Raw genomic sequence first — 16,239 nt, forward strand, 5'->3', positions numbered from 1 at the left:
AGAGACGTAGAGGGAGACGAAGAAGAGAGGGAGAAGGAGCGGGAGGCAGAGGAGGAGGAAGAGCGGAACCCAGCAAACGGACGGAGGGACGGAGGGAGGGACGACGGGACCGGAAAGAAAGGGAGGGCTGCGCGCGCGTCACCCGGAGGATTATTTGCGCTCGCGGAGGATTATTTTCTCTTTATTTTTGTTTTTCCATTTTCCCGGATTTGACCCGCCGCTGCCGCTTCCTGTCGGGACTTGACGGGGAGGAAACACGCACACGCGCACACCTGAGAGTTCGACCTGGTAACCGGACGGCGCGCGCGCGCGTGTTTGCGCGCGTGAGCGTGCGTGCGTGTTGTTTCTCTCGCGGCTCCTATTCCCCCCCCGCTGTTCTCCTTAAATTGGCCGTTTTGCGGACGGAGTTCCGGGAGGCGCGCGTGCTCAGCATGTCGCAGCGGGGCTCTCGCGCCAGACTTGATTCATAAAAACTTTACTTTTATCTCTTTTGGGCAGATAGGGGCGGTCCAAATGCGCGTGCGTGTTTGTCTTGTTTGTGAGTGTGCACGTGCGCGTCCACGCCCCCGTCCTTCATCCGCACGCGGCAGATCAAAGAGGAGGAATGTAAGTTATTTACTTTAGCGCGAGACGAGAAGATTTGGGATCCCACTTGTTTTTACCGGATGGATCCCAAATAATCCGACTGCAACAATAAAAGCTCGGAGAGACGAGGTGAGATTACAACACACATTATTAGTATTTTAGTATTATTATTAAGTATTATTATTTATAATAACTAATAATTTATGACGTTGGTTTCTATTAAATGACACGTTCTCCTCCTGGAATCTTTACTCTTATTTATACTTATTCAAAGAACTGAAGTGGACATTTTATTGATAAACACCCTTGTCTCTAATAACTATAATGTCTATTTAATATCTGTATAATATCTCTTTAATATCTCTATAATATGTGTATAATATTCCTCTAGTCACTGGAATTATTTTTGACATATAAAACACACATTCAATTATATAAACTATTATATAATGAATACAAATAAGAATAACAATACAATAAAGAATAACAAGAACATAAAAAATATATATATATTATATTTTATTCTTATTTTGATGTATGTGTGTATATATATATATATATATATATATATATATATATATATATATATATATATATATAGTATATATACTGTATATACTGTATATGTATATTTTTCCATCTTGATAAATATTGTTGAATAATTGTAGGGAACCCTACATGCCAAGCCCCTTGTGGGTTTTCTGGGTTTCCTTTGCATGTTCTTTTTTTTACTTAATGTCTCAACTGTAATCTTCTTCTTGTTCTTTCAACATGTGATAAATAAATCAAAATCCAAAAAACATACCTTAATATAATATTCCCAAAGCCACTTTTCTGAGCCAACGCCAGGACGCTGCTTCCTGTGAGGTCAGAGCTCCTTTAATTGTGTTTCGTCGTCACCATGACGACGTGAGTCTGATGTTTCTACACGCTGACGCGTGAAGATCAATTTATTTAGACTTGTATCGTCACGGCAACAACACGAGAAATAGCCCACGTTTAGGACGTGTTGACGTGTTCCCTTCAAAATAAGAGCCTCAGCTTCAGCCATAAAATACTTTATTCTGGTTTTCCAGTTCGGACACGGTCACAGGTTTGTTTTGAAGGTCAGTCTCCACTTCCTGTTCTTTGATCAGCTTCAATCTCTAGTTTCAAGTCTTCAATCCAGCATGATGTTCATTTCGTACATTATGGTCCATTTAGAGTCCAACAGACCAGAAATCAGGGGATGCTTAAGGGGGTGGGGCTTACCTGCTGATTGACAGGTCGCTACCATGCTACCAATGCTAGTTAGCTGTAAAATTGAATTATGAAGTGTTAAAGTCATCTTAGTAGCTAACTTTGTTCCAAATGGATCCAGATCCGGTAAGGGTGCCACTCTGCCGCTTGTGTTCCTCAGATCCGCCCGTCGCTCCTCCACACTCCAAATATGGTCACTTCCTTGTACTGGTGGCAAGAATTACAAATATGAATTTATAGAGTAAGTAAGGCTGTCGGATGAATGTAATAAAGTATAAATACGTCAGTAAAGTACCTCAAACGTGTAGTATTTGTACTTTGTTACATTCCGACACTGAAGGAAACAAATCCTCCGTGTGTGTGTGTGTAGTTTGATGGATGAGGATGGCTACATGACACACACACACACACACACACAGCTGTCCTTCAATCGTCTGGCGATAAGAGCTGTTATTGAAATCCCAGCTCGCTTACAGCCATCAATCAGTGTGTGTTGCAGCACAGATATTAGATGTGTGTGTGTGTCTCTCTGCTGGATTATGCATTCCTCGGGGGAAACGAGGCGACGTGCCTTATCAGTCCTCCGGCTGGCAATAAAACACACACACACACGGAGCCTCGTATCTAGACTGGTCTGGTCCAGCCTGGTCTGGACTATTATGCTCTGGTCTGGTCTGGTGTGTTGCTTTCTGTCTCATGTGGTCTTTCTGTCCGTCTGCAGACATGGCGGACTGAGGCCCCCCCCCCGTCTGAAGCAGAAACCCGTGGGCTCACAGCATGGTAAGGTCAAAGGTCAACTTGCTACATTCAAGTCTCAGGGTCCGACGTTGAAGGACTCGGTCCAAATTCAAAAATAGTTTGAGCATAAAACACGGAGCTTTTTTACGATTTATTATGGAATGTGACAAATGTAGGGATCCGAAATCTAACGATACAAAATGTCGCATCTCAAATTTAGAGATACGTAATGTCACAAAGTGTGACCTTGGAGAACGTCACAATATGTTTGTGCTGATACCACATCTCGTCAGGAAACATCGTGTTAATGATGTAACATTTAAGTGTGACGTCATGTCGGTTGTGGTTATTTATCCCATTTCTCCGTTTATTTCAAAACCACGGCTCATCGTGGGAACGTGTTTCTTTTCCACTAATTCCCAGAAATGCGACATTAATCCTGCTCCGGTCTGAGAACCAGATCTCTCTGGTCCTCCAGGTCTCAGGCGAACCACCCAGCTGTCTGGATCATATCCTCGTGGCCCTGCGGCTGAGAGCCAATCAGAGATGGTTCACGATGCCGTGTGACAGGAAATTCAATTAGGCTGTTTTTTTCCCTCCAGTATTGCTGTCCCTGAATCTCTCTCTCTCTCTCTCTCTCTCTCTCTCTCACTGCTTTCCCTTTGTCTCTCGCTCTCTCTTTGTTTGTCGTGCTTCCTCTCCCTCCCTCTCTCTCTCTCTCTCTCTCTCTCTCTCCTGGATCTGTCGAGGGACGAGTGAGCGAGTCGCTCGCGGCGTCGTATGTCATCCAGGAATACGAAACAAAAAAAAAACAGAAATAGGCTGCTCTTATTTTTCTCCGTGAAAATGAAAAATGAAATCTCAGACTTGGCGTCCTGTTTTCCTCCCGTTTGTCCTTGAAGGGTGAATCGGCCCACGTAGACCTTTATTTCAGACTTCTTACTGGTTTACAGGGAGGAAGTCCATGCTGCAGAGCGTCGTAAATGTTGCAACTCAAGTAAAGTCATAAAGGAAGAAGTCAACATCGAACATTTGTTTGGTGATTGAACAAACGCAGCCTTCGGTGTGTTTCTTTGGAAGCTGAGGGATTGAACAGTCCATGTTTCTGTTTTACAGCGGATCTCCACGTTCTTGACGTGACTCTTGTCTCCGTGTTACAGGTGGATGCCAGGGCGTCTTACAGGATGAACCCGCTAGTTGCCCTCAGCATCGACCGCAACGCTCTGGTGGGGGAGAACTACCGCCCCCACGCAGGAATCTTCCATCCTCTCTCCGCGGAAAAGCCCCAGCAGGTCGCCACTTCTCTCCCGCTTGGCTACGATCTCCTGTACAAACCAGGAGGTGTAACTATGTCGGACGGCCAGAAATCCACACACGGATACGTTGGACTTTACAAGAGCCCACCGTCAGGGTTGCAGAATCCCACAGTCATTCCTGCTGCAGGCGGTGATGGTCTTGGCCTGGACCGCCGAGTCTTACCCCACGACAAACAGACAGAGCTGGGTCTGAATAGTGCTGGTGGTTTCTCAAGATTGCCCTGGATTAGCCCTTATGTTGATGCAACGATGTACCCCTTCCTGGACATGGCGTACAAGGCCTCCTTCCTGTCCCAGCCCTCACCCTTCCTTCACCAGCAGCTGGCGTATCAGTCGCTGTGTGCTGCTGGAGCAGGAGGCAGCACACCTGGGGAAGACAGACTTTTCTACCTGCCTCATTATGGCCCGGCTCACATCTCCTCCCCACTCGGGCCTCTAATCAGGATCCCCACGGCAACTCCTGCTCCTTCTGTCCTTTCACCCCTGCCCCACTGCCAGGACAAGGCCGTACAGGGCCTTGTGCACCAGGAACCCTCTGCCTTTAGCACCAGTCCACAGATCCACCAGGAGCCCCAGCCTCAAGCTGTTCACCATACCGAGCGGCAACATGGCAGCAGTGGGCCAAAGTCCAGTCAATCCACCAAGAACACGATTAACAGCAGCAGTGGTGGAAGTACTGGTGCCCCTGTTAGCAGTTCAGCTAATGCTGCTGTCTTAGAGTCACCCACAGTTACCCATTCTCCATGCTCAGTTCCCCCACCCCAACCCCTCAACAAGACCACTACAGACCTCCAGAAGTCGCTTTACAGAAAGACCTCCTCATCCTCGAGCTCGCTATCAGTGTCTCACGCCTTTTTCATGGGCAGCCTGAGCTCTGAGCACTGCTCTCCCAAGCACTCGGGCAGCAACAAAACCAAAGATGCCAGCTCAGACCGCTGTACTGCAGAGAAGTGTATATCGCCTGCAAAGACATCACTGGACAAAACTGTACCTCAAAAGTCTGCCAAAAACACCAGGGGAAAACCTTTGGATCTGTCTGCCAAAGAGTTGGAAGAATTTTCAAATGGATTCCCATCCAAATTAGAGGCCCTGGCCAAGTTGGGGTATTTACCGCCATCTCATTACGGGCCGCTAGCCAGTCGGGACCAGAACCCACCTGTTAACACGTCAGCAAAGACTCCAGATGGTTCTGAAACGATCAGCGCTGTGCCCTCTTCTGGGGTTGTTTCGGGTCCTCCCCCGTCTGTCGGCTCTGCACCTCACAGCAGAGGCTCCCAAAATATGAAAAACAAGAGTTTAGACAACATTTCTCATCATCCACAGCCTCAAAACTCACCTGGCTCCATGCCAACAGAGATAACCAGTATTTCCAGTCCTGCCTCAGTGGGAAGACCCTCTGCATCATCTCCTTCCCCAAAGGCCAAAGTCGAACAGCCAGAAGTCCCTCCCCCTGACTTGGAGAATCCAAAGAGTAAAGGAGCAACTTGCCCTGGAAAACAGAGCATACCTTCTGCTTCTAAACCAGAGGCTCAAGACCCCCAACCTCATCCACAGCAGCAACCGCAGTCTCGTGTGGGAAATGGAAACACCTCCAGTCAAATCTATGGTGACTCCTACCTTCCTCCTGGGTTAGGCTACACTAACCGATACATTCCATACTCAGTGGCCGAGAATATGTCCTTGCAACGCATGACCATGCCAGGCAAAGGTCCTGTTTATACCCACCCAGCCTTGCTTGGCAACAGCAGCTTTTACACACCTTGCATTGCATCAAAACATGGACTTCCATATGGTGTACATCCAAACCAGGGTGACTTCATGACATATCAGAATTCCTGCGGGATGGCCCCTCCATCTGTTTCCTCCCACCCAGGTCTTGACCAAATTGAGACTCAGGATAAAAGTTGGAACGCAGAACCAAACAGGAACATGGAAAGGCCGGATGCCGACAGCGCCCAGAAGAGCGAGTCCACAAACCAAACCATAAAGGCTTTAGGCAAAAGCCTCACCTCTACCAGAGATGATGTAATCTGTATTGACCTGGCACGTGACGAGACAGATGATGACTCGTCCACCAACAAGCCCACGTGTACCATGAGAGAAGATTCCTCAAAGCATGGAGGGACTGGCTGTAACCAACTTCAGGAAAGAGAGCTAAGGCCAACAAAACCTCCTCCCAGCCATGCTGCCGAGCAGAGGCAAGGCTCACTATCCAACGTTTCCCAACCACAACCTCCTCATCACACGTCTTCTGCACCTCCTCCTTCTGGTGAGGAGATCTTGGAAGAGGAGGACTCACCGAGTCCATTCCCAGACATCCCAGAAGAGCAGACGATGCACTGTGCCCGAACTTCTCCACAGCAGTTTTCTAGAAAATGGAAATCAGGAGCCACTGGCGGTGCTGAGGTCTTGATAACTGGTGTTACTAGTGGTGGGTACAATGGTGTCAACAGCGCTAGTAATAAAGCAAAGTGTCTGGCCTCAGCCGATCAAAATGTTAGCCCCGAGCAAAGTCCTTCCACAAATGACAACTCAGTGGATCCTTTCAGCAAAGACAATTGTTGTAGTGACAACAACAATTCTAACAACATCATGGGAGTAGTGTGTGCTGCCACCAGCCCAAAAAGTCCAGTTTATGGGGGCAGCTGTCTTTCGGACAGTCCAGTTCGCAGCAGTAAGGGACTAGCATCTAGAGATTTCAGTCGCCAGGTCCCAGCATGCAGGAGTTTGAATCCCAGGCTTCCAGCTGGCGGGGTTATGAACACCAGGGACCCACAGTCTGTTGACATCAACCCCAAAACTCCCACATGTAACAGTGGAGATGAAAACAGTCCACATTTTGTCAACAGACATTTTGTGGGCCCTTGTTGCAGAAATGTGGCTCTGAGGGCTCCAACTTGTGAACCCAGAATTTCCAGTGGCCTAAATCATGGAAATAGTGTCCCTGTGAATCCAAACTGCAGGAGCACCAATCCCAGATTAGCTGTGCACCCAGGTTGTGAAAACATCAATGTCAGGGCTGCTGCATGCGGAAAGAATTGTCCACATTGTGGAAATACCCTCTCCAAAGGCCAGTCTTTTGAAAACAACCAGACCTGTGTACATGACAATCCTGGGTTCTCCACATTTGGAAATCATTTTCCTCAAGGCCCAACCTGTCAGCATCTCACGTCTGGAAATCTGTCCAAAGGAGGCTTTAACTTCATGCCTGCAGACCTGAGGCCAGAACCGCCATTTCATAAAGACCTCAAATATGAAGGCCTTTCCTCTGATGAGGCAGAGTCTGGGAGAGAGACGCCAAACTCAGGCCTCACCACTGGCAGCTTTGGAGATGGGAAGGAAGACAGCACAGATCCCCTGGCAGACGAGGACGAGGGCAGCAAAGGACGGCGCTCCGGCCTCACCAAGCGCATCGCCAACTCCTCCGGCTTCGTGGGTGACCGGATTAAATGCGTGACCACGGAGCTTTACGCCGACTCCAGCAAGCTGAGCAGAGAGCAGAGAGCACTTCAGGTAAGACCCTTTGAACTTTTTACTGGTGGTCTGGGTGTTTGAGTCTGTACCAGGAGGTGTCTGAGCCTCCTCTTCCCATCTCTCTTTCAACATCACCTTTTTGCTATATTTTGGTTCCTCTATTCGTCGCTTGTCATTCTTCTTATCTCTTCACCTCCTCGTCACCTTGAGATCTACCCTTCATCTCACATTAAATCTCTCCATCCTCCACCCCTCTTCATCCTCCTCATCCTCAGCCCTTTGCACAGGGATGAGGAGGATGAAGAGGGGAAGAGGCTGTTAAAGAACTCCTCCTGAGTTGCATTGTGGGTAATGTAGGGATCCAGTGTTTCAGAACTGATCATGTCTTGTTCTTTGAATATTGGAGCCTTGTTTTTAATTTTCTGGAGATAATCAGGGGACTAGTAGGATCGTTGGTGAGACCATATGAACTGTGTTGTTGAATCAGCTCTCAGCTGTCAGGATGTTAATGGCTGTGTTCGGTCAGTCGTGGCTCCTGCAGGTGGGGGGGGGGGGGGGGTATTAACTTACATCTCGCTCCTTCGCCCTGAGGGGCCGCCGCCTCCGGGCCGCAGCGTTGGATGGATTTGTACATCGTTTCACGGGCCGTTAATTTTAAAAATGGGTTTGTGGTCGGGGCAACGTGAGGTGAGAGAGAAATACTGGCCTGTCAGCGAGGGAAGGGGGACTGGTAGCCAACGGTTACCCTCATCACACCTGATAAACAGCTGATAAATGCTGTATCTCGTGTTTCCACGGCGACGTTGATTCTCAGATGTGTTCCTCTGTTTCTCTCAGCGAGCGATGCTGCGCTTCTCTGAGCTGGAGCTGAAGGAGAAGGAGGGAGGAAGAGGAGAAGACGAGGAAGACGGGATGACGGCAGCGGAGGAGACGGAGCTGGCAGACAGCCAGCGGGGAGCCGGAGGGAGGGGGGGAAACGAGGAGGAGGAGGGGGGGAGGAACAGAGAGGGAGGAGGAGGAAGAAGAAGTCCCTCTACAGCCGCCGCCGAGGCACCAAGAGGTAAGAGGACTTCCTGAGACGTTTCTCTCTCAAACACACACACACACACACACACACCCCATGGATGGATGAAGCTTTCATGTTGAGACATTTACTTTTGAAATCGTTCATTATTCTTGTGTTTATCTTTGCAGGTTTCCATCCGTCCTCCGTCCTGACACCGTGCGGCACCCCCGCCGGCGTCCCAGTCCTCCGGGGGCAAGACGGCGTCTCGGAGGAGCAGAAGAAGAACGCAGACGAAGGAGGAGGTCTGCAGGAAGAGAAGAAGGGAGGAGAGGAGAGGAGTCTTCTCTCACAACAACAACAAAGGTTTCTGTCCACGTCTAGAAGCCTGTTCCAGGAAAACGTCCCTATGGCAACCGCTACGCCGCCACTCAGAGGTTCGAATCCCGGCATGGCGGTGAACCGGAGACGCATCTTCAGCCTGGAGCCGTTCCACCAGAGCAGCATTGGCAGCAGCCGGCTGAAGAGAGGGAGGGAGGAGGACCAAGAGGAGGACTGGGCAGGAAACCCCGGCAAGAAAACCAGGTTCACCAACGGTAAGGGTCCCTGGATGTTCGTAGGACTCAGGTCATTACTTCTGCAGGTCTGGTTTCATGTGAACTCAGCAGACTGACAGTTGCTTAGTGGATAAAAGATTAAATTATTTCTTTATATATCACATCATAATTCATTTGGTGTTCCACAGGGTTCGATACTGGGAACACTCATATTCTCATTATACATGAGCTGTTTGTCAAATGATTAATTTCCTTCAATTAATCAATATATTGTTATGTTTTTTCCTGGGCTCTGATTGGTTGTTGTTTCATCCTCTCCCTCATTGGCTGGAATCCGTCAAAGACTCGACCCTGGAGGACGTGAAGAAGCTCAAGGTTTGCATCGAGCTCAACGGCCTCCGACTTAACAAGCCCCGCCTCCCGGCGGAGGTCGACGGGAAGGTCAGAAAGGACGACCCGGCTGCCGCCAGGGTGAGGTCAGAGGTCAACGGAGGCTGGCGTGACCCTATGTTCGTGAGACGGGACGACCTGAGAGGTAAAGTTACTAATTTTTTAATATATATATATATATATATATATATATATATATATCTGTATCGTTGGTAGTGTCGGAAACCTCGATAACATTGGGGACGTCGTGTTTTGGGGGCTCCTCGCTCGCAGGAAGCAAAAGCTCACGAAGTTCAACTTTGAATTACAAACCTGAGTAAAAATGATGATGTCACGTGTGGCCATGGACCAACGCGGCGCTTCGTGTGTCGGTGACTCGCACATCTGTGCGTGTGCACGTGTTGACGTGCACGTTTCCTGCAGCGTCTCTCTCTCTCCTCCCCTCCCCCATTATCTGCTACCTCGCTCGCCCACTCAAGCAAGGAGCTCTTTGTTCCCCTCTCTCTCTCTCTCTCTCTTATTATCTAACTCGTCCCCTGCTGAAGGACAGACAGCCGCTCATTGGGTGGTGACGAGGGAAGCCGTGCACGTGCACGTGCACACACTCACACACTCATCTCTGAAACAGCGAAGAAGAAGCTGGGAAGTTTCATTAAATCCATAAATCACACCGACGTCAGCTGATTGATCTCTGTTAACATCATGACATCATTCATGCTCCCCTCAGGATGAACCATAATTTCACTTTGGTGACTTCTTTCAGTTTTCCACATGGCCCCACCCTCTGGCCCCGCCCATCTCCCACGGCAACCATGCAGCTCCGCCCCCCAGCAACCGTCCCTCGCCTCCTCCCGCCTCCAGGACAAGCATCAGAGGTTGAGGGAGAGCCGCCGGGTCTCCAGTTTCCTCCCTTCCTTAGCTCCTCCTCCTCCCCCCTCCTCCTTACCTGACCACCATCCCTTCCGCTACCATGACGACGACCTCAACAAGCCGAAGGGCAAGCGCCCCTGCAAGACGAAGCACACGGCAGGGGAGATGGCGAGGGGGGGGGAGAGAGACGGGGGAGATGGGGGAGGCAGCGGCGATGAGACTGGGAAGGTGAGTGAGGAACGCTTGTTTTCGATTTTCCTGGTACTTCCTGTTGCCGGCGCCGCCCTCCAAAAGGAAGGAGGGGCGGAGTCTGGGGGGGGGGGGACAGCAGGGAGTGCTTGTTTTCAAGTCTCTCCTCCTTCTCCTCCTCCTCCTCTTCTCCTTTTTCTTCTTCTTCTTCTTCTCTGTTCATCGCTGCAATTATCGTCCTGATTGGAGCTCGCTGTGAAAAGTCTGCAGGGACGGCGTGTGTGTGTGTGTGTGTGTGTGTGTGTGTGTGTGTGTAATTCAATTCACTGCAGATTAAAGTGAGTGAGAGGCTGAGCGAGGGAGGACTGATTGAAGGTTATAGAGGAAGAATAATATTCTCCACATGTTCTGTGTGTGTGTGTGTGTGTGTGTGTGTGTGTGTGTGCGTGTGTGTGTGTGTGTGTGTGTCCTGCAGCGTTTTGACAGCTGCTACACCGGAGATTTCCTGAGGGCAGCGAGGACACACACACACACACTCTCTCTCCTTTTTGCTTGACCCGCATCCTTGTTTGCTGTGCGATAAAACACACACACACACACACCTCCGGGGCACAGCTCGCTTCCTGTTTGCTGATGCGTGGTGGCGAGCAGCTCCGTTTGACAGATGCCTGAACACACACACACAGACGCGTTAACACACACACTGTCTGGCTGCTGAGGTGGAGGCGGTTGCCGTGGCGTCGGAGGCTCAGCGAGGCAGCTTCTCATCCTCTTTGATGATTGGCTGAGAAAACCCAGCGTATAGTTTATAATTATAAATACTTATTATTATAGTTACTATAATTATAATAAAAATAATAATAATTATTATAATCATATGTATTATTATTGTTATCATTATTATTTATAATAATGATTATAATACTAATTATAATAGTTATTATTATCAATAATAATAATTCTGAAAATAATAATTATTCTATTGTAAAGAGAAAGAGAAGAAAAATGAATCATTTCAATCACAATGTGTGTGTGTCTGACGGTGATACATGTAGAAACACAGCGAGCCTCTTTTAGTTTTTTGTGTGGCTCATAAAAACGATGTTGGATCCCTTTAAATGTCTCTTTCCACCCACACACACACAGGTGTCCCCGCCTCCCTCTCCGCAGCACACACACCTCGCTCGGCCCGCCCCCCCTGAGGTCCGCCGGCTCATCGTGAACAAGAACGCCGGAGAGACGCTGCTGCAGCGCGCCGCCCGCCTGGGATACGAGGTACCGGGACACGAGACCCGGGGGGCGGGACAGGTGGGGGGGGGGGGGGCGAAGTAGGAAAGTACGCTATATTGCCAAAAGTATTCACTCACCCATCCAAATAATTGAAACAGGTGTTCCAATCACACATGGCCACAGGTGTATAAAAGCAAGCACCTCGGCTTGGATGGGTCGCTCTCAGGAGCTCTGTGAATTCCAGCGTGGTACTGGGATAGGATGCCACCTGTGCAACAAGTCCAGTCATTGGGCCACGTGTAAAGTTTGGTGGAGGGGTATAATGGTGTGGGGGGTTTTTTCAGGAGCTGGGCTTGGCCCTTTAGTTCCAGTGAAAGGAACTCTGCAATATAGTGTTTTTACTTTCTAAGACTACTCGTTTGGAACCAGCGTTGATCCGTGTGCGAGTCCGGAGGTTCCGGTCTCATTGTGGTCCCCGTGTCCCCGTGTCCAGGAGGTGGTGCTGTACTGTCTGGAGCGGCAGACCTGTGACGTGAACCACCGGGACCACGCCGGGTACTGCGCCCTGCACGAGGCCTGCGCCCGCGGCTGGCTGGGGATCGTACGCCACCTGGTGGAGCACGGCGCCGACGTCAACTGCAGCGCTCAGGACGGGACCAGGTACGAGGCGGCGCCGCCTTGCGGCGTCCACGGGTCACAGAGTCCAGATCCAACGCTTGTGAATGTTAAGATGTCCGGTGGCTTTAACCAGCGTGAGGACCAGTAGGGGGATTCTCTGGGATCTGGATTTCCTTTTTGCGTATTGATGGATTTCAATCCCTCAGGAAACTGAAGTGTGTGATAGCGTGGAGTGGAACTCTGTACGATACCATTTATACGTTTCCCTACGAGCTTCTGGGACTCTTGCGTGTAACGTTACGCCGTCGGCCTTTATTTGATCTTTTTGCGTTTGTCGTCAGACCGCTGCACGACGCCGTGGAGAACGACCACGTGGAGGTGGTGCGCCTCCTGCTGGCCTGCGGCGCCGACCCCACCCTCACCTCCTACTCTGGACGAGGACCAATCAACATGACCCACAGCGCTGCCATGGAAACCTTCCTGGAGGGTGAGTGTGTGTGTGTGTGTTTCAATCAATAACATTTCGATTGACTTATTAATGATTTCTCTTATTTAAGAAGCAAAATCTTCACTGATTCTCTGGTTTGTTGCTTTTCTTCATTTGAGGTGTTTTATGTTTTATTAGACAAACAAGACATTTTATAGACTAAATTATTAAACATAGCAATCAGAAAAATAATGAAGGGATTGATTAGTTAAGAATAATTTGTTGATTTTTCCTTCTTTATTCTCTGTTGGAGAGGCAGCCGTACTGTAAAAAAGGAATAATCCATTAAAAACGATGATCGTGTGTGTTAGTGTGTGTGTGTGTGTGTGTGTGTTGGCCAGCCTGTCTGATTACCATTCCCTGCCTGTATTTGTTCTCTCCATCGCTCTCTTTTTGCTCTCTCTCTCTCCAGAGGGGTTTAATGAGGCTTGGCTGTTGAATCCCAGAACAGCTTACCGCCACACACACACACACACACACACACTCCTGGCTGCATCCGTCTACTCAGCGCCAGGCGCCGCGGCGACAAGCCGGCACCGACTGAGCACAAACACTCATCTTCTTCTTCCCTCCTTCCACTGTGTGTGTGTGTGTGTGTCCCTGTTGTTTTCACCTCGCTGCCTTCATCCTCTCTGATTGGTCGGCTCTTTGATCGCCCACAAAGCCGCTAACTGTCTGTCTCTCCGCTGCAGACTATCTGTCCGACCTCCAGGGAAGGTCGGAGGGCGATCCGGGAGTCTGCTGGGAGTTTTACGGCAGCTCGGTGTGCGGTGAGTTCACACACCAACATTGTACCGAGGGTTAAAGGAAATAAAAAAACAACGACCTGAAAGAACCAGGGTCGGACTGTGGAAGAGGTGTTGGATGGACGGAAAGATTAGGATGAGCTCAGAGCAACTAGGCAACTCGGACTAAAGGAGCTCGGACGTCAAATTGAATCACTAATGTCGTCCTGGTTATGATGTTTTGTGTTTTTACAGAGCCGTCCAGCAAGGGAGACCTCTATAACATCCTTGCTGACCCGCCTGGTCCAGAGGAGGAGGAGGAAGATGAGGAGGAGGTGGAGGATGAGGAGCAACAGGCCAGGAGGGAGGTGTTTGAGTTTGAGCTGTCTGACCGACCGCTGCTACCCTGCTACAACATCCAGGTGTCACTGTCTCAGGGGTGAGTGTAAATACTAAACATCGAGGGGGCTTTGACTGAAGATGGCAAGGCTAAACATATCATGACTTCAGGGCCTCGGACGACAGGGCTGGAGGTAAAAATACTAGCGATAGCTGACCGAGGACTAAAGAGAATCAGGGATACTGGATCTCATCCTCTCATTCTCCTCCCTTCTCAAATCTGGCTCAGCAGAGTTTGACCCTTTAGATGTGTGACGTATGACTAGAACCCCCTTCCTCTGTCCCCCAGCTCCAGGAACTGGCTCCTCCTCGCCGACGTCCTGGGTCGACTCCGGATGACGTCTCGGTCTTTCCGGCGACTCTTTCCACAGCTCAACGTGCAGTCCATCCCCGAGGACGAGTTCTACCGGCAGGCGTCCCTGTCCCAGCTCCTAACGGGTCCGGATGAGCAGGAGCTGGCCTCCTTCAGGCCGGATGTCAAGGACCCTTTGGAGCTGGTTGAGGCCACGCCGGAGCTCGCCGGCATGCTCGGCTCTTCTTTGGAGTTCGTGGACAGTCGCAGGGACTCGCTGGAGGCTTCTCCACCTCCAACGCCACCGCCAATGTCGAGACCATCACACAGACCGCCACCGCAGCGACGGGGGGCGACAGAAGCTGCTGCTAACATGGATTTGCAAACCAGGACTACAGAGTCTGGACAACGCCAAGCCTTTAAACACGCCGGCTCTTCTTCTCCGGCAGCTAGCTTGTGGGATCCTCAGCAGCTAGGAAGTAAAAACGCTGAACTTCCTGTTCCTGCAAAGGCAAACATGACAATGAACGCTGGTAAGTGGGAACTGCAGAGATCACAAATGACGAATGCTGATGTCGCTAATGTAACTCATTCAGACTGTAAAATAGCCTCCAGCATGTGGGAACCACAAAGAAAGAAGAGTTGGATTTTGAATTCTGCTCATCTGGACTCTAAAACGGTCGCTAGCACCCGGGAACACAAACCGCCGCAGGGGAATGAATCCACCGGGGACGCCGCCGTCGCTGCTGACGCGACAGCTGCTGACGCGACAGCTGCTGCTAGCATGTGGGAACCGCGGCGACCACAAAGTAAGAACGCTGCCAATACTCCAAATGCAAACAGTGCAGTCGATGCTAACGCGTGGAAACGACCACATCAAGGGAGTACGACCAGCTTCGGGGATTCGGCTCCAGACCAAGGTGCTTCGGCCGATGCGTGTGTTTTGGAACCGCAACGACTGCGAAGTAAAGACGGTGGGTTCGCCAGCGCCGCGAAGCCGAACGCTACAGTGGATGCATGGGAACGCCAGGGAACAAAGAGAGTGGGAGGCACGGGCGCCGCCCCGAAAAGAGACGCCACTTCCCGTGACGGCCAAGGCCATGGAGGCAAGACTGTAAAGATGGACGCCGCCTGGCAAAGGAACTTGGGCAACGTCAGAGTCCACATCAGGGACCTGGGGATGAGCATGGGGGGAGGTGCTATCCAGAGGGACCTGAAGAAAGAGGGGGTCAGCGTTAAATCCAGGTTGTGACATCACAGTGTAACCAAGGAAACGAGAAGCTGCAAATCGTCTTTCGCGAAGTCGGCAACGATACAGGACCCCGTTACGAACATCAGCGCTTAAACTGGAACGCACGTGTGAATATTGTAACTGAGGTAACGCCATATTTGGACAGTGGAAAGGACTAACGATGTCCTGTGTGCTACGTGTAAACTGTAAATATGGGTCTTTTAATTTATGCGTGCAGATATCACTGTTGTTAAATTAGTTCGGTCAGTCGGTCGGGAGCTTGTTTGTTACCTCTGTGTGTGATTTTGTATTCAGCATCCTGTTGGTTTCACCGGCAAACGTATTTATTGTCCAATAAATATAAAGACTATGTCGTCTGAAGTCACGTTCAATACGCAGGTGAGCTAGCATATATATATATATATACACACACACACAGAGAGACAAGCAGTATTTATATGCATGAATGTGTGTGTTTAATTGGCTGCTCATTAGCATTTTCTTCACACTAACTGTGTGTGTGTGTGTGTGTGTGTGTGTGTGTGTGTGTGTGTGTGTGTGTGTGTGTGTGTGTGTGTGTGTGTGTGTGTGTGTGTGTGTGTGTGTGTGTGTGTGAACGTTAAACATCTAATTAAAGGCGACGCAGCGAAAAGCAGCTTTTTATTTCTGCCAGACGGGAAATTAAATTCTACTGATTGGACCGTCGACCTGTCTCTCTGTCTGTCTCTTCCTTCCTGTCCGTCCTTCTCTCTCAGAAGACGTTTAATAAATACATGGTTTTATTCATGTTCAGATTTCTATGTTTTTACACATGAAACTGCACTTTAAGGTGCATGCTGGGATACGAGTGAGTGTGTGTGTGTGACCCCCCCCCCCCTCCCCTCACACTTCCATTC

The 16,239-nt window shown here is 49.8% G+C and overlaps 1 protein-coding gene across 2 annotated transcripts; it reads left to right on the forward strand.

Annotated features, from left to right (window-relative positions):
• Positions 1-7: 7 nt before the first annotated feature.
• Positions 8-16,048, forward strand: LOC311009598 (BCL-6 corepressor-like). 2 transcript variants are annotated; one of them, XM_084003881.1, is made up of 13 exons: positions 8-714; positions 2,546-2,604; positions 3,723-7,391; positions 8,190-8,412; positions 8,547-8,951; positions 9,256-9,447; positions 10,066-10,400; positions 11,508-11,636; positions 12,085-12,251; positions 12,551-12,696; positions 13,389-13,466; positions 13,677-13,860; positions 14,110-16,048. In XM_084003881.1, exons 2-13 carry the CDS (start codon positions 2,602-2,604, stop codon positions 15,362-15,364), a joined length of 6,786 nt encoding a protein of 2,261 aa, XP_083860007.1. In that variant the 5' UTR covers positions 8-714; positions 2,546-2,601; the 3' UTR covers positions 15,365-16,048. The 2 variants fall into 2 exon arrangements, with proteins under 2 accessions (XP_083860007.1, XP_083860008.1); XM_084003882.1 differs by lacking the exon at positions 2,546-2,604.
• Positions 16,049-16,239: the final 191 nt, after the last annotated feature.

The sequence above is a fragment of the Eutrigla gurnardus genome (assembly GCF_963514095.1).
Source record: "Eutrigla gurnardus genome assembly, chromosome: 24".
Classification (NCBI taxonomy): domain Eukaryota; kingdom Metazoa; phylum Chordata; class Actinopteri; order Perciformes; family Triglidae; genus Eutrigla; species Eutrigla gurnardus.

Bases quoted from the DNA above. Each gene is read 5' to 3' on its own strand.
- LOC311009598 (XM_084003881.1), top strand. The intron at 8,952-9,255 runs GTAAGGGTCCCT...AATCCGTCAAAG, and splicing joins GAAAACCAGGTTCACCAACG to ACTCGACCCTGGAGGACGTG. The intron at 13,467-13,676 runs GTGAGTTCACAC...GTGTTTTTACAG, and splicing joins TTACGGCAGCTCGGTGTGCG to AGCCGTCCAGCAAGGGAGAC.